This window comes from Triplophysa rosa, linkage group LG9 (genome assembly GCF_024868665.1).
Source record: "Triplophysa rosa linkage group LG9, Trosa_1v2, whole genome shotgun sequence".
Taxonomy (NCBI): domain Eukaryota; kingdom Metazoa; phylum Chordata; class Actinopteri; order Cypriniformes; family Nemacheilidae; genus Triplophysa; species Triplophysa rosa.
In genome coordinates, this window is record NC_079898.1 from 15,479,550 (window position 1) to 15,502,048 (window position 22,499).

The window sequence follows — 22,499 nt, forward strand, 5'->3', positions numbered from 1 at the left end:
TAGGAATTTATAGTCTGTTTAATATTTGAACTGTGTTTCTCTCTCCCTTATCTTAAATGTGTGCTTTAAATGTTTGTAACATTTAACAATCTTTGTAACAATGAAAATAGTAAAAAGCGCTATATAAATAAAATTGACTTGACTAAAAAAAATAATCTGATTAATCACACAATCTCACGATTAATCGCACATAACATTAATGTTTTTTAATATACTTTTACATTCTAATTATTTCACATTTAATCTCCAAATAAATGTAGAAACAACAGATTTCTTTGACAACATCATTTTATGAATAAAAGCCAACATTCTGATATTAGTACTGCAACTAATGTCTCCATTAAATTGATTATTTTTTCTTTATTTTAACATTAATTATAGCCGTCAACATTGTAGTATAGTGTAATTGAGAGCTATCATGTCTAACAGGTAGAAAAAATACAGAAATTGAATTAAGTTCTCAAACACTTTACAGTCTTTAATGCTAAATTCTAAATTAAATGCATAATTACAGCTACAAAACACATTGGATTCCTCTTTTTTGTTCTTTGATTAACATTAATGACAGGAGTCAGAGCAGCCGCTCTACGCAGATCTGACACCCTTTCCCATTTTCACAACTCTTTGCATTCATTTAGGATTTTACTTAAGACGTTGAAGTATGTGCTTACGAAAATGCTTTCTGGTATAAACTTGTGTGTTTCTGACAGAGATTCACTGATGCAGCCTATAGCCCGTGACTATATACACCAGACGGGACCCGTCGCGTTGCGTTGTGCCACATCTCACAGCTAGAAGCTGTCTATCTATACTGAATGCGTCAAAGTAAAATATATAAGTATATATATATATATATTTTAAACACAGATTCATTTAATACATCAATCTAATGAACCTGTAAAAACAACAAATAAATCTACTTATGTGTGCATATTTTGTGTACTTAAACCCTCTATGTAGCACTTCATAAAATAAATAGTATTTGACACTATAATCAGTATAAACTCCTGACTGGTTGTCCAGCAAAAATAAACTACATAGCCATTTATCCAACTGAACATTTTGTCCAATAAAACTGTGAAAAGCTTTAAGCAGGGCTTGCATGCAATTTGGATTCACGTCAGAGCTCCACGTCGTTCTGAACATTCTGTGTCGAGTATGAGTAACCGTAATGCAATACCGATGCACATGCAAATATACCCACAACCGATCGCCTTTATGTTTCTCTCACATCCAGTAGATGTCTTGGGAGATGATGTACTTCAAGAAAAGCTTGTGAGTAAATCATCAGATTGACAGTTCCCACCACAGCCAAACCCACCTGCCATCCTGGAAATCAATCATGTTGAGCTGCTGAAGTGTGGTAGCGATGTCATGTGGACACATGCCCGTGGCTCGGCTTATTCCCCTGATGCTCACACTCTTATCTGGGTGGTTGTGCAGGTACTCCAGTATGACACTTTTCCAATAAGCCAAGTAGGACAGACGACCCAGATCAGATAAAGGCTTCTCAGGGGAGCCGGCCTGGCCCTCCAGTCTGGAAAGTAAGTAACCTGAAAGGAAAACAGAACAAGAGATGATGATACAACAATTTGTTTATGAGAGCTGTCAGATTAGGTTTGAGAGTCACTGGGAGAAAACAGAAAACGTCTCGATCACAATTTGGGAAGATGTTTGGGTTGCATAATCGGCCTCTTTTTAAAGTCCAGGGGAAAATTTCCATTCTATTAAAAGCTCCTCTAAAAGATTCTTCTTGATTTTGATACAAAATGAGACATTAGGGTAGAAATGAGATCAGGGAAAAATGTAACTACATTTCATTTAATTAAAATTGCAACTAAAAACGTTAATAAAAAGAACACAACAATTCAATTACAATATTTACAAATATTTTACAATATTAATGTTGTAATAAAATAGTAAAGGAGTCAAGCGGTTGCATTATGGACTACACTAGTCATGTCCTGTATTGCGTTAACACCCGGCAAAACAAATTTCTTGTGCCACTAAACCCTGATGCTGAAAGCACTGAAATAATTGTAGCAGGGTGTCGAGTCTGTATTGGTGGATGAATGCAGATGTTTAGGAACACTGAGGAACTTTGAATTCCAATATTTTAACTATTTACATTGTCTGAGAGAGATTAATATAAGGGGCATGTGAAAAGGATGACCCATATAACGACAAACTGCACCAAAGGTAAATCTAATGCCATTTAACCCACCCCAAAAATCGAACTTTGAGCAATCAGAAAAGACGGCCAAGGATTTAAGTCCATTTTGTATTTAAACCAGATGCACAAGTGAGGTCAGATTGATCTAATTAGACTTTCAGATTATCTTTAATATAAAACCAATTTTAGTCTTTTGCATTTCAAATACAAAGTCAGAGTTCTACGGATTCTCCACAAAGCAAATCAAAACATTCTCACAAGTAAACAAATGATATCATAACATTCATTGTATATAAGGGCATGTTATTGATAACAGAGTACAGTGCAACAATCACCACTACTGTAGATCTTCTTTCCATTTCATCATGATTGTCCCGTTTAAACAAGATCCTCTTTTTACCTTCCATTCACATGACAGAAACATCCGTTCATAATGCAAAGAATCTCATGTTCATATCTCATAAGACGTCCAAAGCAGTTAATGAATAACTTACTGAAATCAATAAGGAGCCTCCCAAATCCATGCCTTTGGTACTGAGGCATGATCATTATGCAGGAGACATTGTATTTCTGCTGGCAAAGCTTTTCCTGAGGGAGAGAGAGAGAAACAGATAGTGTGTCAGCCCACAGCCAACGTGTGCAATTCAGCACACCTGCCGATGTCCTTAACTGAACCAAACACAGGCACACAAAGACTTTCGTTCCGAAGCGACGGGTTCAGAGTTCACACCGTTGTACAATACATTCTATCATAATATCAATCATCTGACACCAACTATGTATATCTATATACATTAGTTGAATGAAGAGTTATAATACCTTTGAGAAGTATCCAACAAGATGACAACCCTTCTCATCATTCTGTGTTAGAACATAGAAGAGGAAGGGCTCCACGTCGTAATACAGCGTCTTGTGATCCAGGAAAAGCTTTGCAAGCAAGCAAAGGTTTTGGCAGAAAATTTTGCTGATATTTCCATCAACCTGAACAAAGCAGAAACAAAACACAACAGAGTTTTAGGCAGGTCATTGAAATATTGACATGAACTCTTGCGCCAGCAGAAAAAAAGGAATTTGTTTAGTCGATAAAATATGTACTTTTGCTTGTTCCTAGTAAAGTGAAGTATCTGGCCAGATGCATGAACGTTTAGTCGACTCATCTACAAAATTTGGCTTCTTTTGGTTTTATCCAACCAGAAAGGATGTTTCTTACAGTAGACTACTTAAAGTAACGCTTATGGGGGAAAACAGCTCAAGTCGTCTGATGAAGAGCTAGTGTGCTCGAAACGCCACGCGCCATTGCGAAAGTTTTTTAAATAATAAAGTATTTTTGATAGTGTTGGAGCTTTGGTGTGCCGACTTTTGTGACTACTTGGAAAACAGCTCAAAGCCATTTCTATGAGGCATAAAATAGCAAATTCATTTATTATAACACGTATGATATCGAAATGCACCGAAATGAATTGCCGGTACCCAATACACAGAACAGTCTCAATTTAATTCCTTCAAGCCTGGCTCTCATTCATGCTGTTAAGATGTGTCTTTCAACAAGCTTGGCGTTTCACAGACTTTGATCTCTGGACATACCCCTCTTGAACTCATTGCAAATGCAGATTAGATGAAATTAGGATGCGGATGAAGTCGTGCATGAAGATTTGAAAGACGCTACTGACCTCAAACACAGAGAGGTTATCCTTTCTGTAGATCTCATTAGCCGGCGGGTGAAACCACCCACATTTCTTTGAATGCCTCTGCAGAATGTCCTGGCTTTTCATGTACTTTAAGCAGAACTCGCAGAGATAAAGCTTCTGTAATCTGAAAGAGAGAGCGGCAATTAATTAAAACATGAAGAATGTGAGATGAGTTACAATTTAAGAGTGGATCTCTAAATCACATTCTAGTTTACATTCGCTTCAGGCTGCAAATGTTCACCTACCTTGCGTATTCTGGAGGGTATGGCGAGGAATACCAGGTTTGGATTTCATATTTCCCAAACTCAATCAGGGGAGGGGATTGTCCTTGATCGCCACCAGATTTCTGGTTGAAACAAAGCAAAAATTATAAACATAACATTCAAACAATGTTCATACAATGTGTGTTTTTAAATATTTGTGAAGACAATGTGAGCAGTTCCCACTGTCATAAAGTTTTGCTGAACAAAGGGTACACATCCAGACCTGCCAGTATGTCCCGGCTGCATGCCTGACCTCAACAGTAACACCCTCCTCACCTTTGCTGCAAGCTCCTTGATGCGTCTAAACAATTTCAGATCTTCTTCAGCCACGTGATCGTTGAGTAAAGTCAATCTCGTTTCTTCTCTTCTTGAACACCTCTCTGCGTTAAAAGCTGCGAGAGTTCACAAAACAGAACTTTAGATATTGATGCGTGCAGATTTTAACATTGATTAAAGACTATTAGCAAGCACTAGCTTGACATGGCATTCAAAATCACTGCTAGCATGCAAATCATTAGTCATGAAAGGACAGCTGATAGGAGAGGCTCTTATCAACATTGCTGGCCAACACACTAACCTCAAACCTCTAACAACACATCACAGTTTGTTACTAGGCAACAGTGACCTTTAAACAAATGCTGATTTGTGCAGAGGTTGAGAGGAAACCAAACCAGGAACAAGGGTCATTTGAAATGCAAACACTTTACGTTAAAGTGCTTGTTACAAAATGGAAAAAAAAACATGAATAACTTTGGTTTGAGAGGCAGGTGTGAGCAGCATGAGGACTTGAGCAGAAAAACAAAAACACTTGAAGTGTCTTCAGAAGTAATTGAAGAAAGGTTCAAAACAAAAATGCAGAGAAATGCAGAGTATTAGTTGAAAGAAAAAAATCCATGTTATTTCGCTTGTAAAAATGAGGAAGATGACTAAAGATGAAAAAGCTGGTTGGCTGTTTAGGTCCCTGTGCTTACCATGGTTCGGATCAGGTTTAACTCTTCCGTCTGCCAATGTGCCCTTCCCTGGTGTGGTGTTCTCTCTCTGCGGGGAGGCCTTAAACCTAAACCTGCCTAGCAGCTTGTGCTTTCTCAAGAAGGGAGTTCGTTTGAAATGGAGCGCCGACTTAAACGGCCGGCCCCGCTTGGGTGGCCATCCCGAAGCAGAACTGGAAAGGGATGCTAATTTGCTAGCGAAACCCTTATTAATGGGCTTCTTTCCTTGAAGCTGTAATTGTGAGGTGGAAGCGTCCCGGGTGCGCCGCGTGCGCTTGGGCGGCGCGTAGCTGGGGAGTCCCTTTTGCCGGGACTGTCCCTGAGTGGTAAAGATGTGAGACAGTCCATCAAAGAGTCCCTTCAGCTGGTTGTTGCCTGGGAGGCTGCTTAGGGAGGGGCCGCTAGACTGGGAGGAGGAGCTGTGAGGGGAATGGGCAGAGCAGGGTGAGGACGAGTGGGCGGGGTTCAGGGAGATGGGGCTGTGTCCTTGCGAAGGGGAGGGGGTGAGGAGAACGCTAGACGGGGCGTTTAACCTCACACCTGGCGTCGACGAGCAGGAATGGGGCTCGCACCGACGTTTCCGATAGCCTCGTTTCCTCGGCCTGTGCTGATCCGAGGAGCCCGACGCCTCGCTGCGTAACCGTCGACCCAGGGGCGATGGCGTGAAAAATTTGGAAAGCCCGTCAATGAGACCTTTGGTTTTCTTGTTGATTGGGGGCAACGTGGTGAAGGTGGGTGTGGATGTGAGGGGGTCTGTAACACATCTGCCGTCTGTGGTGGGTATAAAGGTGCTTGATGAGGGTGGGGTACAGAAAGTGCTTATGGAACCCCTACCATGCCGGTCTTTTTCAGACAGCTCGATGAGCGATCCTGGACCACCCTTGCCAGACCTGCCAAAAAAAGAATACAGTATGTTTATTACACGACATCTCTAGTGTGACTAAGTGAGTGCCAAATGAAAAGCTTTGATTTGAGAGCCTGATTTCACAGCTTCGACAACACGTTCCACTGCGTCTATCTGTGCTTATCGAACCCTTAGGAGGGATATAATCCCTGAAGTCGTGCTCATTTAAAAGCTTACTGACCCAGACACACCCGCTGCGACTGATAGCATTCCGACTGAGCTTTACTACACGGCCATACGTTAAAAATAGACTTCCAAAGAACGCCCCAGGCTAAATGTACACTGCGGCAGCCATGCTAATTTTAAACCTTTTAGGTGAAAGGCTATGAAAACCTGGATACCCTCTCAAGGCATTAAACAACAGTCAAGGTTGCAAAGGACAAAAATCAGAGTAGGTCATCAAAAAGAACATTTACACGGTTAAGGTAACATACTGAGACCTAAAACCTTTAGCCTGCAGCATAACCAACAAGATTGAAACAGCTCGGATGAAATGTGTTCTCATACATCGTTGGATGCGTTAGATTCTTTCTTGGCCTTCCCGGTTTTGCATATCGCCTTTTGATCTGGGCCGCTGCCTTGTGTAGCAACCGTTTTCCCTCCTGCTCCTTTGGCCTGCATACTTGGCAGATCCACATTCCTGGGGGAGGTCCAGGGAGGCGTAAAAAGAGAGAGGGAGAAACAAAAAAGAGAGAAGCATTTCAAAGATGGCTCATCATGTCTGCAGATGTGACACTTTTCAAATATTTCTTTATAGTGCTGAGCAGAGATGACCCGCTGTGTCTCTCCCTTCATTTCCACTTGTTACAGAAGAAAAAGAATAGAGCTAAAGAAAAACAAGCTTTCTACAGGTAACTGTCAAACAAGGAAATGCAGAAGAATATGCGTTTATAGATGTGAGGGTTTATTTTCTGACATGGCCTCAAGTCTACTCATCTCCTGCAGATGTTCAAATGAACACAAACTGAATGATAACCCCGATATTTGACAGCTGAATGTTTTACTGTTATGGTTTTACTGAATGTTATCTTCCTATAGAATGTAAAATTCGGTGTTTGGAAAACGCATCCTAAAACTGAGATTCCAGGTTCGTAGTGGCAAACAACAGTTTTTTTTTTTTAGTTTTCTTGTGATCTTGACATGGATGACAAAAAATCTTTATAAATCCAGCTTTCCTGTAGCTCAGTGGTAGCATGGCTATAGCAACCCAAAGGTCATGGGTTCGATCCCAGGGATGCAAATACGCGGATACAAATGTATAGTATAATACAATGCAAGTCGCTTTGGATAAAAGCGTCTGCCAAATGCATACATGGAAATGCTTTACTTTCAGGTTTAATACACTTTTAGACTCCACAGCATGTCTGCGAATATGCTTTAGTTGTGGCCTTCTTTCTATGGAATTTAATGAAACTTCTCACGACACATCCCTCCAGTAGTTACAGATATTCAGAACTAAAGGTTCTCGTAAAACTAAGTAAAATTAAACTGTTCTGCTCTATTGAAACACTTTATGGTGCTGCTCCCTCTTTATCTTAGCACTTACATGCCCATTTCAAACAAACTGCCATCATCTGAAAAGGACAAGCACAGTCATTTGCAAGCCAGAGGCGAAGTCATTAACAACGAAAGAGCGAGAGACACACCAAACAGTGTACATATCATCTTACAATTATGTAACCAGAACTCTTTGTGTAATGGCACATTCAAAGAGCTTCACCCTGAGAATGGAAAATCCACACAAAAACAATCAAACGCATAACGTACCTTTTGGCATTCTGGAGAGCGGCGGGTCACAACACTCCATGTGAAACCCCCTGTCACAGGAGTCACAGAAGAGCATCTCATCCTGAAGAATCCACACAAACACACAAAACATGTCAGGCACACAAAAAGCCCTCAAGACTCAATCCACACTATTACCATGCAACAACATTCGGGGGTGAAACTGTCAGAACAAGCAGATTCCTGACACTGTAAAGGATGTCAAAGTGGCACACAGCAGGAACTGGCCAAGGCCATCAAATTGAAAAGAAAAGAACTTACAGCATTCTTCCCCTGAATCTGACAGGAACTGCATGTTTTGCATTCAATGCATTGCCATCGCAGAGCCTTGACATTTGCAGTCAAACCAGCCGAGAACTTCAGACATGATGGATGGCCTTTGAGGAGAAATGTTGGAATAAAAAAAGAAGAGAGAGAGAGAGAGAGAGAGAGAGAGAGAGAGAGAGACTTTAGAGCACGCTCAATTAAAAGAGCGACATTACCTAATCCTTTAACTTTGGCAGGAAACACAAAAGCCCTCGCTGAAACATTACAGGATAACTGTTAACAGAGACTTAATCAAGCGGAGAGAGAACATTCTCCAGCACATCAAAACGAAACAAACCAAAGATTCCCCGACTGCGGATCGGTTAAATATTTACACATGGCATCAACAATGCGAAGGAAGACTTTCGGAAATCTGTGTCTAAAAGCACTGTATTATCAAACACTTCTGCGCAGCTAATTAAATCTAATTTGATGTTAACGAGGCAGAAACGGTAAGAGCGTTCACAGTAATGGCACTCGATCCGTTATAGTCATGTAAAAGCATGCACTCCTGTCCCTCAGGGCTGCCAACCAGCTGCGGTTTACAGTGCAAGACACTTTTCTATACTTTCACCAACACTTAATGAAATCCACCTCTGCGTTGTTAAGTCAAACTCAGCCATAAAAATGTCACCGGGAGAACAATTCCTCGTGGCATTTCAAAATCACTGTTCAAAACAAATTACACCATAAGAGCAGGTAATTTAACATGAACATGGCAATTCTGTCTGGAGGAGGAGGAGGAAAGAAAGAAACAGCAAGAGAATGTGAAGCGGGAGGGGAAAAAAACAACAGCTTACAAACTGCACACCTTTCAGCAGAATCCATTAGTGGTTGTGGAAAGTCTTTTGCCATTACTTTTATACAATATAAAACTATTTTTTATGACTTTTTATAGCTTAAAAATCACTCTAGTCTCCAAGCACCTTAAAGTATTTTAGCACGTTCTGGAACATAAACCATAGGGAGAAACTAACAATAACGCAGTATTCCCTAAACAAATATTCCCATCAAGATTGTCAGCACAAATAACACCAACATTTGTATGAACCATCAACAGCCTTCATGCTACAGATGCATACTGTATGTCTGATATCAAGGAGGCCTGGAAAAGCCCTCGTCTGGAGAGATTTATTGACTTCAACTATCTAACTCTGTCGTTTCTGTCAAGCCACTCAGTTGCCTTACAAACTTTGTTTGTTTTATTCATGAACATGATTTGTGAGTCCCGGCAGAGGTTAAGACAAAAACTCTCTCATCAATCCAAGCTTCTTCAAAGCATCATCAAGCTCCACCTTTGTTATTGTATTGCAACCTCAAGCAGAAAAAATCCATATTGAGCCTTTAAGATTTGGACTATTTAATCATTCACAAAAACAAACATTTTCACAGCATCAGCAGAAATACTGTGATTATATTTATCTATGACTGTCTCCCTCCCGTCTCTCAATCTGTGTGGACATTTGGACATTACATCTGACACGTCACTTTCAATCTGCTCTGACTCGCTTTAGTCGGAGACCGATCGAATCACGTGATGTAAATGACCTACACTGTCCATGATCAGGAAAATAATTGCAACACTGAACAATCTGTCTCTGTATGTCCATTTGTGTATCCAAATATAAAAAGCAGAACCTCGCATGGAAGACACAGTTAAAGGGCTACTTCACCCAAAAATGAAAATTCTGTCATCATTTACTCACCTTGGAATTGTTCCAAATCTGTGTAAATTTCTTTGTTCTGATGAACACAGAGAAAGATATTTGGAAGAATGCTTATAACCAGACAGATCTTGGACCTTATTGACTCCCATAGTAGGATTAATTTCTTTATAATTTTTTTGTTCTGCTGAACACAAAAGTCGACATTTTGAAGAATGTAGGACAGCAAAAAGTTCTGGGCCACTTTTGCCTACTATTGTATTTTTTCCTACTATGGTAGTCAGTGGGGGGCAAAATCTGTCTGGTTATAAGCATCCTTCCAAATATCTTTCTCTGCGTTCATCAGAACAAAGAAATGTATATAGATTTGGAACAACTCGAAGGTCAGTAAATGATGACAGAATTTTCATTTTTCACTTTAACGGCTAGTGAACCAAACAGAATTTAGTAACCTTATACCCATTCTATCAACCTAAATATCGCTGCTGTCTTTCTGAAACTTCGTATCTCCATATTTTGTGATTTTTATGTTTTGCCATAAATCATTATTATTAGTCACCCTTTATGTTTGTCACTTGGTTTTTCATATATATAACCAATAAAAAGTATTAAAAAGTGCTTGTTAACCTGCTTTGGCATGATTGCATCAATCACTGCTTCAATTTTGAGCAGTTAACCAAACATAGTCTCTTGTTTCAGCTGAACTCAGCTGAAGTCTGAGTCACACTTCAATAACCACCAAAAAACATTCAGGGCTAGACGATAACTCGCTGTCGGCCAGTTGGCACAGATGTTGAGAAGATGTACTAGCCATATATGGACACGAGTCAGGCTGAGAGTTCAAATACGGTTACTTACCGCTGCTCCCACAGTCAGCACAGGACAGCAACTCCTCTGATCTCTTGTCTCGATTGGATTCCTTTGTGCCCAAACAGAAGCTGCATATAGGTATCGGGTCAGCACGTGGCTAGAACAGAGAAGACGACAAAAATGCTCATTTTTTTAACCGATTTGGACATGTTTTGCTTTGAATGTAACAAGCAACTTTTCTTTAAAGCCCTCCAACATCAAAGCAGCTTGAGAAGTGGTACCGTTTACAAAGTCTAGATGTTTGACAGGATAAAACATTAAAGAAGATCTACTGTAGCTAAACATTCGCATGGTGGGTGAACAGCTTAAGAGTGCTGCGCTTTAAATCATATTTTATACATACACAACAAGATTTATAACACCAGATCGACTATCATTTCGAAGACGAGACACATGAGAGGCATAAAAAGAGTGCAGATTGGAGAATAAAACATTTGGCATGTGTTTTCATTAGCTTCGTTTGAATATCGAGTGTCAAACTAGACAGGTGGTTACAAACCCAGGGAGCCGGCGAGTTATTAGGCGCACGATTATAGAGGACAAATACATGGTGCCAAATATAAAGCAGCTTTTGGCAGAGTCAGGGTATGAACACAAGGACCCTCAAATCAATCTAACATCATTACATAGTCAAATAAAATCGCTGTACGTTTAGTGCATTTTAGCACTCAAATGTATTTATGCAGAAATATATATAAAGTGATAAAAAAGCAATGTATAAAACAGTGTGGTCAGATTTCCAATAGGGGAGGAAACCAGCAGGGATCTGGCAACATGATATTATATAAATATGTAGGTCATAATATGATATTATTCCAGTCTTTTAGTCCCTTGCTTCTCTTTCATCTCCACTGGACGTCTGTAATTATATTCTTAGCTCATTCTGTGCAAGGATATTTGTCAAATAGAAATAAATTGATTTCCCCCTACTCACAGACGAGCTTTGAAATGTGGTTAATCTAACTTCCCAAAACTATTTGTGAGAAAAATGAAACTAAAATCATGGTATCATGAGGTAAAAACACTGCCATAATTTTCCCGCAGTATGTTAAATTCTCCAGGATTAGCAAATCCAGACGCAGAATCCATGACATGTGATACACCACAAACAATGGGAAATCTAAATGTCTCCCGTGAAATCAGTTTGACTACTGTAAAGATTACATTCCGCTGTTGAAGTCAAAACAGCAGACACTTAAACAATTAAAGCCATGCAACCGATGAAAGATAAAGGATGTCCAGCAGGATGTTTCCTCATGCCTGTACGTCACAACACGCCGCCTCACCGTATCACCGAGCGCCGTGACACAGCGCTGAGCTTGTGTAAATATTGGCAATGGGATGTTATACAACAGCGCGAGGTGTAGTCAGTGCCCTCCAAGCGAGGGTAACGCAAGGTGTTGATGCCAAAAAAAGATTACGGGGAACTGAACAGGCTCAGTGAATAGCTCTGGAGATAAGACTGTATCTTTCTTCCCACGAAAGCCTGTGGCATGCAGGATTCTTGTAGGGGAGATCAGAAAAAGGTTAGGTGGAATCTCAACGAAATAGTCTGCCACCATACCCTCATGTCTCCAAACAGTCGCAACTAAATCTCAGCACGGGTTGTGTACGCCTGTTCAAGCCTCGAATTCAGCATCAGATGCTGCTTGCGCAAACACACCGTTCTCCTGAGAAGGGGAACCAGAAGAACTTGAGAGTAAACAGCAGAGCGATTCGGCTCGACTCTGTCCCAAAAGGCTCGTCAACGAGAGAGAGCGATCCGTCGGGGACGGCATATATCAAATGCAGATGGGGTATTAGAAGATCGAATAAAACTACATCTATTGGGCATGTTCTATGCACCATCTCAAGAGAACCACCCAGACTGAGATCCCGCTGTGGCGTGTTGATAAATATGGAGTGTCTGTTCTGGTGAGAAACCTGTTGAGAGTAATGCTAGACTAATTGTTTTATGCAACAGGCAATCAATCCCTGGCCTATTAATCATTTTGGCAGACCATCAATTTGCAAATGGGTTATTCATAAACATTGCAAGTTTTCATTTAAGTGCCAATTGAAAAGCTCCAATCGATGGCACCTGAATGATACGCACGCCTCTTCACGCGAACGACGTGTCGGTTCGAGCCAGAAATGAATGTGTACTCATAGGCTATAAAGGCTTTCGCTCCCCGAGGGCAACATAATCGCAATCCACAACAAAAATCCCACCATGCACATAATGCTTGACCTCAATTGCCTTCATACAATACATCTGTATTCACGCACAGGAGGGGAAAACACACACACTGCCGATTGATATAAATACAAATAACCCCTCGACTGCAGCTCTACATGTGACGTCATTCAGAAACAGCGGTAAATTGATTTCAATGGTAGAATTCCATTGGATTTTTCAACGTGCTCATTTAATTTGTATTGATGCTCACAATGAATGAAAAGGCATAGCTACTTATAAAGCCTGCTATGTTTGACATTAAGTTAGCATGTACTCGAATGCATAGATCACATCCATGTAAAATAAATAAACATGCTGGCAGATTCTCGAGTTCATTTCTTTTAAAACTACTCAGCGTAAATACAACTTTTGGACTACTTAAGTGTCATATAAATCCAGCTAGACAAAACAAACCCTTAATCCACCAGAACCAGACCTACGGTCATGTTTTCTTCCCAGTGTATATGATACGGATATTATACTTAACAGCTGTTGGTGGCAATCATAAAGATGGACATTTTTACAACTAACCAAACACATACAAACTTAGCACCAGGGCACATTCTTGCTCTGGTGTGAACACAAATATGTGCTGATTGGTGACTACACCCTGCTGAATACTGTGACAAATACGCCATCTGGAATGTTTGCAAAGGAACATTCTCAGCATTCCCATCTAAACAGGTAAAAGACAAAATGTGATGTAATCTCTGAGAAAAGACAGTTCCAACATTCCAAGAGCCAAGAGTCGGTACTTCAAGTGGTACACTCATTGGTGGAACTTCATTTTACAGTCCTGTTTCCAATGTGCATACTGTGAACTTATTACAGGAAATATAATAACTGGGTAATAACTAGGTACTAACCCTGAACCTACCCCTAAACCTAAACTTATATCATGTACTTACCTTATACCACCCACCCAGTGCTTTCTTAGGTAAGTACACTATTTGTACACGTACTGTAAAGTAGAGCTGCACGATTAATCGTTAAAAGATTGCGATCTCGATTCAAACACCCACACGATCTCATGAATGAAAACCAACGATTCTAGTGTGTCTATTAACTTACACCTCGGACTAAAATCATAACGCTTCAATATGTGCTGGTGCTGCCGCAGAATTATCATAAGGTATGTAACGACGTCACAAACCATCTTTTCAACCACACACTATCATTATTTCTGTGTCAAATGATCACAGAAGTACTGGGATTAAAGCAGAGAGTTGCCAACTCACACGCATGAGACGCATTTACAAGCTCCTACTCTGCCCAAATTAATCTCACACCAAACAACAGACCAACATATAAAGTAAATACAACCTGACAACAAAACTGCTCTTATGTTTGTCTTTCAGGATTGTGTTACATTGTTCTGATTATGCTTCACATCTTAAAATGTCTTTAAAGACTCCTTCAAGCAGTCTGTAGATATCAGGCAAATTTATAAATCTTTCTAAAGACCTTTAATTGCATGTGTCACCTTATAAATTTGTTTTACTGAGAAATATTTCATATACAAGTTACTTCAATGCATTAATACTTTTTAGGAAGTTAAACTTTTGCATTTAAAGTAAAAAAAAACACTTTAGTGAGAAATTTTTAACCACAAATTCCATAAGTAAACTATAGTTACTGTAGGTTAACCATGAAATATGTAATAATTTTGAAGCAAAGTCCTACATATTACATACCTAAATAAACATTTTTTTTGTCAGAACCTCTAGTAAATTATGTATTACTTTTAGTCATCATTCAGAATCATAAAAGAATCGCAATCTCTATTTGAAACAAAAGAATCGTGATTCTCAATTTATCCAGAATCGTGCAGCTCTACTGTAAAGCAAAGTGCAACCCACTCATTTCCCAACGTCCATCATATCAAAGGCAGCACCACAAAAGCAACACCTGAGCATTCTCAGTCGTTCTGTCCACTAAGTGGAGCTAGCATGCATTCACAGCAGACTGAATTAAGTCATTCGGAGTGGCTGCACTGGGGAAACAAACGGTAAAGGTGCAAATGTGCAAAACATGCTATCAAATTTGTGACCGTGACGACCGCCGAGGCACATACAGGTCTTCATTTGAATAATGTGGAGGATAAATGCTCTAGTGTAAGAACATGAGGTTCTCTATGGTGCTTAAAATAACATCCGTGTTATGTGAAGCTACAAATTCAAAGAGGTTTAAACAGACTTAAAGAAATATAAAACTATAGTGTGAATGAGCTCATACTACAGATTAGCAAACACAATATCATGGATAAAATTATTAAAGGGGTGATTTAACGATGTTTCATGCATTCTGACTTCTTTACAATGTTAAACGTGCTGGCTTCTCATGCTTAACATGGTCAACTTGTCAAAACCCGAGTTGGACGTATTACGAAGTATTTCTGTGCTTGATACACTCCCCCAAGGTTCGTATAGGTTTAGGAAAAAAAAATTTGAACAAAGAAAAACCAATACGTAACAACTTTTCTTAGTCCCTTATTGGGCAATTCTCCCAGAGAAGCACGGCCACGGCAAGGCGAAAGAAATAGCCCGCCCACGCGTCAACCGACGAGCAATAGGAAGACCCACTTACCATCAAGATTGCCTGCGCTGCGCTGCACTGCGTGGCTGCGCTGCGTCAAGATTGCCTGCGCTGCGTGGCTGCGCTGCGTCAAGATTGGCTGCATTGTGGGCCTGCAGATACAGCTTGTTACTCTTGCGATAGTGAGAGAAGTTGAGGTGTGTTTGTTTGTTCACGGCATTTCGGTGATGGATGTTATATAAACGGTGTAGGGATGGGCACAAGTACTCGATTACTCGAGTACTCGAATGCGACAACGACGATTGATGGTGAAAACGATGATCGTTTGGGTCTATAAATACATTTTTTAATTATTTTATTTCTTTCCGATTGGTTATGCTGGAATTTTTGTGCCCAGATATTTGATTGTTGCGTTGCGAGAGTTTGCGGTCCAGAGTCAAGTCTAAAGCACAGAAGGGCATATTGAAAGTGCACAGTGCTTGGTTTCACTTTGATTTGAAGTGCAAAATGTGCAGCGCCAAGCAGCATACAAAACATACAAATCTACTACAAGTTTGATCCGATATTATCTTACACTATGTCTAACGTTACGCCGCACGTGAGCAGCGCAATGCAAAATGGCGAAAGCAAAAAGAAACTGGAGTCTTTGCGCTGCATCCAGTGGGCACAGAATTTCTGTTTATAATGGGTTAGTGTTGTATTCGCGCCGCTCGCGGGGCAGGGGGAGCATTTTCAATCCATTCACATGGAAGCTGAGCTCGCGTTAAGCTCGCGGAGCAAAGCGAGCATTCATCTTCTCCGCGAGCCCATGTGAACGTGCGCTGAAGTTCATAAGAATGGATTAAAAATACTCACTCTGCTCCGCACCAATATATTTGGACAAGGGCTGTCACGATTATGAAATTTGACTGACGGTTAATTGTCTAATAAATCATTGCGATTATGATGATTAATTGTCTGTTTTAGGGCTTTGACGATTATGACGATTAATTGTCTGTTTTTGAGCTTTGACATTTAATTCTCATACATTTTTGATTCAGCGATTGAAACAACCATATTGTTCTGAATACAAGACTATGTTTTTTTCTTGGAAATACATCGGAAAAATTGGGTCATCATATATTTAAGGCTTTTACCTGTCAATAATACAACCACCAAATACTTGTAAATTAAGTAAATTGATCAGGTGTGAATTGAAGCCATTAAAATACTATCAGTCATAGAAAAGCTTCTAGTCTACTTTTTTCTCACTTGCAAGACTACAATAAAATATTACTTGTGTGTTAATGAAATTTTGGTAGACTGGTTTTCACACTGAGATTTGCTTAAATAATATTAAATTGTACTGCAGGTAATTTGTATATGTTTTTATTTTTTATTTTTTTATTTTTAAGTAATTGTGTTGTGGTGGTACATTTTACAAGTATTACCATGCTTTAGTAACAATATATACACTAAAATATGCAGATGCAATACAGCTCCCCCTAGTGTCTTCTATAGAGATGTGCAATAATTGCAATGATCTGAAACCATCGCGATGAGGTCAAACAATCGCGATGAGAAGATTAGTTAATAATCGTGACAGCCTTAATTTGGACACAAAATGTCAGGTGAGACCACTATTATCAGACAGACATGTAAGACGAGCATAAGAGACTTTATCATCAGACACTGACAGACACAAATATGACAGGGCAGAGATGACGTTTCATCTCACGCTGATATTTCTTTTAAATGTTTATTTTATTTTCAAAAACATTGATAGTGAATTTTTAATAATCTAACAGTGTAGATTTAATTATTTACTCAATCTTATAGTTTTATTAACATAAATTTTCGTATCAGTGTTGTAATTAATATCTTTTCATTGTCACCATGGTATGGGGACACGCCCTGCCCCCTCTAATGCCCCGTCCCCAAATTAATCGAGTACTTGTTTTTCAAACCTGTCCAGTACTCGAAATGAAATATGATCAAAAATGCCCATCCCTAAAAAGGTGGATGTTATATAGACCATAGTTATATATGGATATAATGCTGGAATGCATGTAACCAAAAAGTTCTTGGCCACCATTGACTACTATGGTAGGAAAAGATGCTTTATAAATTTCTTTGTTCCGATGAACACAAAAGATGACATTTTGAAGAATGTAGGAAAGCAAACAGGTCTGGGGCACTTTTTACTACAGTACTATTGTCATTTTTCCTACTATGGTAGTCAATGGTGTCCAAGAGCTTAGTTACAAGCATTCTATCAAATATCTTTCTCTGTTCATAAGAACAACGAAATTTACTCAGATTTGAGGGTGAGTAAATGATGACAGAATTTTTATTTTTGGGAGAACTGTCACTTTAAGAGACACTTGACATTGTTTTGTTATTAACAGAGCCATTGAGAGAGAGAGTGGCGTCAACTCTGTTGACTACAATTAAAATTTTTCACAGCAATGGTGGTTCATGGAGCCACTCAATAGTTCCCGGAAGTTACTAGTAATGCATGGAGCTGCAGCTAAACAGACCAATTGAGGTAAACTTTTAACTCATTTAAAGACGCAAGTCATTTAATGAATAAATATAAAAGCATTTAAAGAGAAAACATAACTTCCTGGAACTATCTGAAGGCTCCATAAATCACGTGACGTGACTCTCTCTCTCACCGGCTCTGGTTATTAGTTTAGCCACAGTGGCATTCAATAATACCTTACAAAATACATGCAATACATGTGTTGAGGTTATAATTTAATGGATATAATTAGACATGTGCCCAGTTAACCGCGGTTACCACCAAATCCTGCTGAAACCGAGCTGGCTGCGATAATGCAAGGTATCGATTATTTTACTGATGCGTAGCTTATCCGTAAAGCACGTCTCTGGGATCAGTGGGAAATGCTGCTCGATCTAAAAGCAGTGCGAGTTTGAGTCGCTTATAACGTGCATTTAAAAAAGCAACACCTGTCAAACATGATCATTATAAATATACTTTATTATCATGAAAATACCTGAGGAGGATTGAGGATCAGTGATAAAAACATGTCCTTAGGCATTCCTAGAACTATGTGTGTTATGGTCTTCTTCTGCAGTGCATATTTGGAGTTTCTGCACGAGAGCGCCCTCTGGCTTTCGGATGCAGCAGCATTTTACCATACTTCACTCACAAGTTGTGCATAAATCACGTGATAGATATTTTTGGTTAACCGGGCATATGTCTAGTTATAATAACAGCAATTCATTGGTTACAACAGCGGCTTATGACCCAACTACACAGGTATAATCTCTCTCAAGAGTCAAGACCCACCAAAATAATTTTTTAAAATGGAAAATGTATGCGTCATTCATTGCAAAATGAGGAGTGACTGCACATCCCACTTCATCCTTCCTTTCAAGCCACAAGAGTTGGTGTACAACACTTTAATGTGTTATTGTGTATATAATTATTCTTACAATATTTATAAGCACATAACATTGAAATTAGTGAAAAGCAATAATCCAAAAATAACATTATGATTGGTAAACACTTTTTTGTCTACAAGATTGTTATAATTAAGTCTGCATGTGTAATGGCTGTATAGCAGCAGTGCTGTTTGAATTTAAGAGACAAATTAAAGCATGCAAGATTTCAAGAGAATTTTACTCTGCAATGTGTCCAACAGTTAAAGCACATCACGCTGTCAGCAAACCAATTAAAGCAGTGCAGATAAACGGAGAAGAAAAATCTAGACTACCGCACTAATTGACTGTTTGGTTGTTGGATGTCCAGTCTATGCGACGCATAGTGTCCCATCCATAATCATTACATATGTAAACGTATGTAAAATGTTTAAGGCTACGTGATCCATCACCTGTTGCATCTGCTGTGAAACAGAGTAACGATCAGTAAAAATAATGGAAACTTGCACTTCAGCCCACATAAAACCTCACTGCTTCTGCTCTTATCTCCCCAAACCTTTGAATCCTGAGATCTCAGCTTGGATAGCCACAAGCAGGGGCACAACGTTTTTAAAAGGTGGCGTTCATGTGTAAGCTTTGCCCTCATCCCATATCCAGACATGCTGGCAGTAACTGACACAGATTTGTTTCTTCTGGCCTGGTTTGCGTGATCCAATCCAGCGACAAACACATCAGCATCATCTTTCAAGCAGTTTAAGAGCAAACAGAGAGAATCACGTTTTTTAAAAGCCAAATTTGTCATGCTTATGCTTTAGCATGAAGGAGGAATGTAGGGCAGATCTGTTCTGACGTTGACCTGTGACTCGTCCCATAACATTTTCAGACAGCTCTACTTAGCTCAACTGAAGAAGGATGGCAAGGCTATTACATTACCATTACTTCATTCATGTCAGTCTGCCCGAGGAGCAGCAACATGGCACACACGCAGGTATCTGACACTCAGGTTAGTTAAGTGACAATTACTCCAGTCCTAATTAAGTAATCTCCACTTCAGGCTGCTTCTGACCCTTTCCCCATAATGCACGCGATTGTGGTTATGGCGGCAGCTTAATGGGTAGAGACTTGTTAACAAAAGACAAACACGGTCAATGGCGACAACAATTGATCCAGAAACACAGCAGAGATACAGAGGAAGAGATCTCAATCGGCTCTAGTAGTGACTTTAGAAACCAGGTAATACAATCTGCCACATCACATAAAAGCATACAGTACAGTATTGGCCTAAGAACTTTGTTTAAATTTATTTGTTGGCATAGAGTTAGAAGTTTTTCTTAAATGAAGAAAGCATTCACTGTAATATGTAAATATTTACCAGACACATAAAAGTACACTTCTAAAAACAGCCAAAAATCTTAAACCACTGGGCCAACAACCAAAAACCTCACATTGTCTGCCTCTCAAAAAACATTAGGAACTATGAGTTTTTATGCATTTAAACAGTAATGCTGATTGACCAGTTACAATTACACCAGCTATATTGAAAGAACACACTACTGCTTTTAAATTAGCATTCAGCAGAAGTGACAGAAGCAGGAGATGACAGCAATGCACTTACACAGGCCAAACAAAGTTGATCACCAACTCCAAAGACCCACAAGAAAACTTCATCTATGCATGTTAGCAAAGATGTCACAATTCTCAAACTTGGTTAAAACAAACTGCTTTCAAACAGGTAAGCTCGAGTCATAAATATACAATACAACATTTATTTGTAAAGCACATTTAAAAACCTTCTGAACAGACTAGAATAAAAACTAAATAAATAAAACAAGTCTAACGAAATTAAAACACAGCAGTAACAAACAACATTTAAACCAATGATTAGGGGGTTTTAAAAGCTAGCATGTCTGGTGGGGACGGTGCCCTGGTGGGCAAGTGATGTAACCGGTACGTGGGTTAATCACCGTGTATCACCGGTAACACCAACCATCGCAACAAGCCTAAGAGAGACTCCAATAAAAAGGACTGTTTTTGCTAGAGGTGCACTAATTGACCGGACAGAGATAGGAATCGGCCGGTTTTTCGTATGATCGGCCAGACCGGTGACCGGCCGGTCAGTCTCACATCTCGCCGATTCCAAGCCGATCTTCTGTTGCACGTGATGCGGGCAAGAACGTCACAGCCGTCAGTACACTCAAAGCCGCAAGTAAACATGTAAACGTGCGCGCGCACAGCTTGTCTTTCACGTCTCGTTTATACTCGCATGTGGGTCCACCGGTACCGGTCTCTGCTGACTGACGCGCATCTCTCATGTCTGCTGACTGCACGCGCTTGCACACGCATCATGTACTGTACAGACAAAAAGGTGCACTGTAGTTCATCTCTCGCTGCTCCGTATACATGGAGTATGTATGCTAACAGTGATGCTATTAGCATCATGCTAAACTCTGACACGTAAATTCCATTCAACCTGATTGCTTGTCTTACATTAAAACTGTGGTCATTTCACCTAGGTAAAATGACATTCAACACGACTTCTACTTGTTTTTAAAAATCCAAAATATAAAAAAATGAATAAATCAACCAATATATGTGATATATATCTGATTGAGTTCTTTACTAACACAAAAAACTGCAAATACATATACATCTTTAGAGTAGAATTCACGCATAGGATTTTTAACTTTTTTATTGAAGTTGCAGCAAAAATCAACCCACTTCTTTTAATCCTACAGACCCAAGATAAAGACAATTTATTTTACATTTCATAAAAAATGAAATAAAGCAATGTTAGTTTCATAAACAGAAACAAACAAGAATAAAGTTGAAGTATTTTATTGTTATCTTAGACTTTTGTGAGATGAGTACAAAAATGAAAAAGGTAAATTAAGTGACATGTTTAGTTACATTTTATTATTTGTACTTCTTTTCAGTCACAGAGTTCTTCAATTTAAGAGTTGTTTGGGAAAGAGAAGATTCTGTAATTTAATGCAGCTTGGAGAACTGCATTTAGGGAAATTTGGGGAAATTGTAATGTTCAATCATTTATTCAATGAAAATAAAAAAAATGTGTATTGAAGAAAAGTTAATATGGTTTTATATACAGTATACTGTCAATTATAGTTTGTGGATAGAAAATCGGAATCGGCAAAAATCGGAATCGGCAGGTTTCACTTGTAATAAAATCGGAAATCGGAATCGGCAAAGAAAATTGCAATCGGTGCATCTCTAGTTTTTGCACATCCTGGATGGAAAATTATGTACTGACTAAACAGAGTTAGGACTTGACCATACCTGTCAACACTCACGTTTTCGCAGGGAGTCTCCTGTTTTACACACCAATCTCCCGCCACCCTCCCGTTTTGTTATTTCTCCCGTAAAACACCTGTATTTCAGTTATTTCTCCTTTGAAACCCGGACTCACGGGAACCGCATTCACATGAACAGGAGGGTGGTTCCGTGGCTTGAGCCACTGCCTATTTGCCCTCACAGGCTGAGGCGCACTTTGATAGGCGAAACTGATAGCCGAAGTGGAGTAAAGAGTATTCATTTCACATCCCCACTAAAAATGTTCTCTTTACACTGCTAAAGGTCAGCATATTCCACTCCACGTTTTCCATTTAACGCTCGCTCCTCACAGTCTGTGTCCGCTCACTGGATACGACAGATCGTTCCATCCAGAGCTTTGACAGATAGATGCAGTAGAGTCTAACGTTA

General features: G+C 39.5%; 1 protein-coding gene across 5 annotated transcripts in view; it reads right to left on the reverse strand.

Annotated features, from left to right (window-relative positions):
- The window catches only part of kat6b (K(lysine) acetyltransferase 6B), a 40,912-nt gene that overhangs the window by 8,756 nt on the left and 9,657 nt on the right, over nt 1–22,499 (reverse strand). For 4 of the 5 annotated variants that reach the window (XM_057341692.1, XM_057341694.1, XM_057341693.1 and 1 more), the window contains exons 3-13: nt 10,631–10,739; nt 8,064–8,179; nt 7,785–7,866; nt 6,525–6,657; nt 5,096–6,003; nt 4,401–4,516; nt 4,107–4,207; nt 3,844–3,985; nt 2,993–3,154; nt 2,668–2,761; nt 1,322–1,553 (exon numbers count right to left, since the gene is read on the reverse strand). In XM_057341692.1, the coding sequence (XP_057197675.1) occupies nt 1,322–1,553; nt 2,668–2,761; nt 2,993–3,154; nt 3,844–3,985; nt 4,107–4,207; nt 4,401–4,516; nt 5,096–6,003; nt 6,525–6,657; nt 7,785–7,866; nt 8,064–8,179; nt 10,631–10,739 (2,195 nt within the window). The remainder of the gene's footprint in view (nt 1–1,321; nt 1,554–2,667; nt 2,762–2,992; nt 3,155–3,843; nt 3,986–4,106; nt 4,208–4,400; nt 4,517–5,095; nt 6,004–6,524; nt 6,658–7,784; nt 7,867–8,063; nt 8,180–10,630; nt 10,740–22,499) is intronic. The other variant, XM_057341696.1, reaches the window with a different exon arrangement.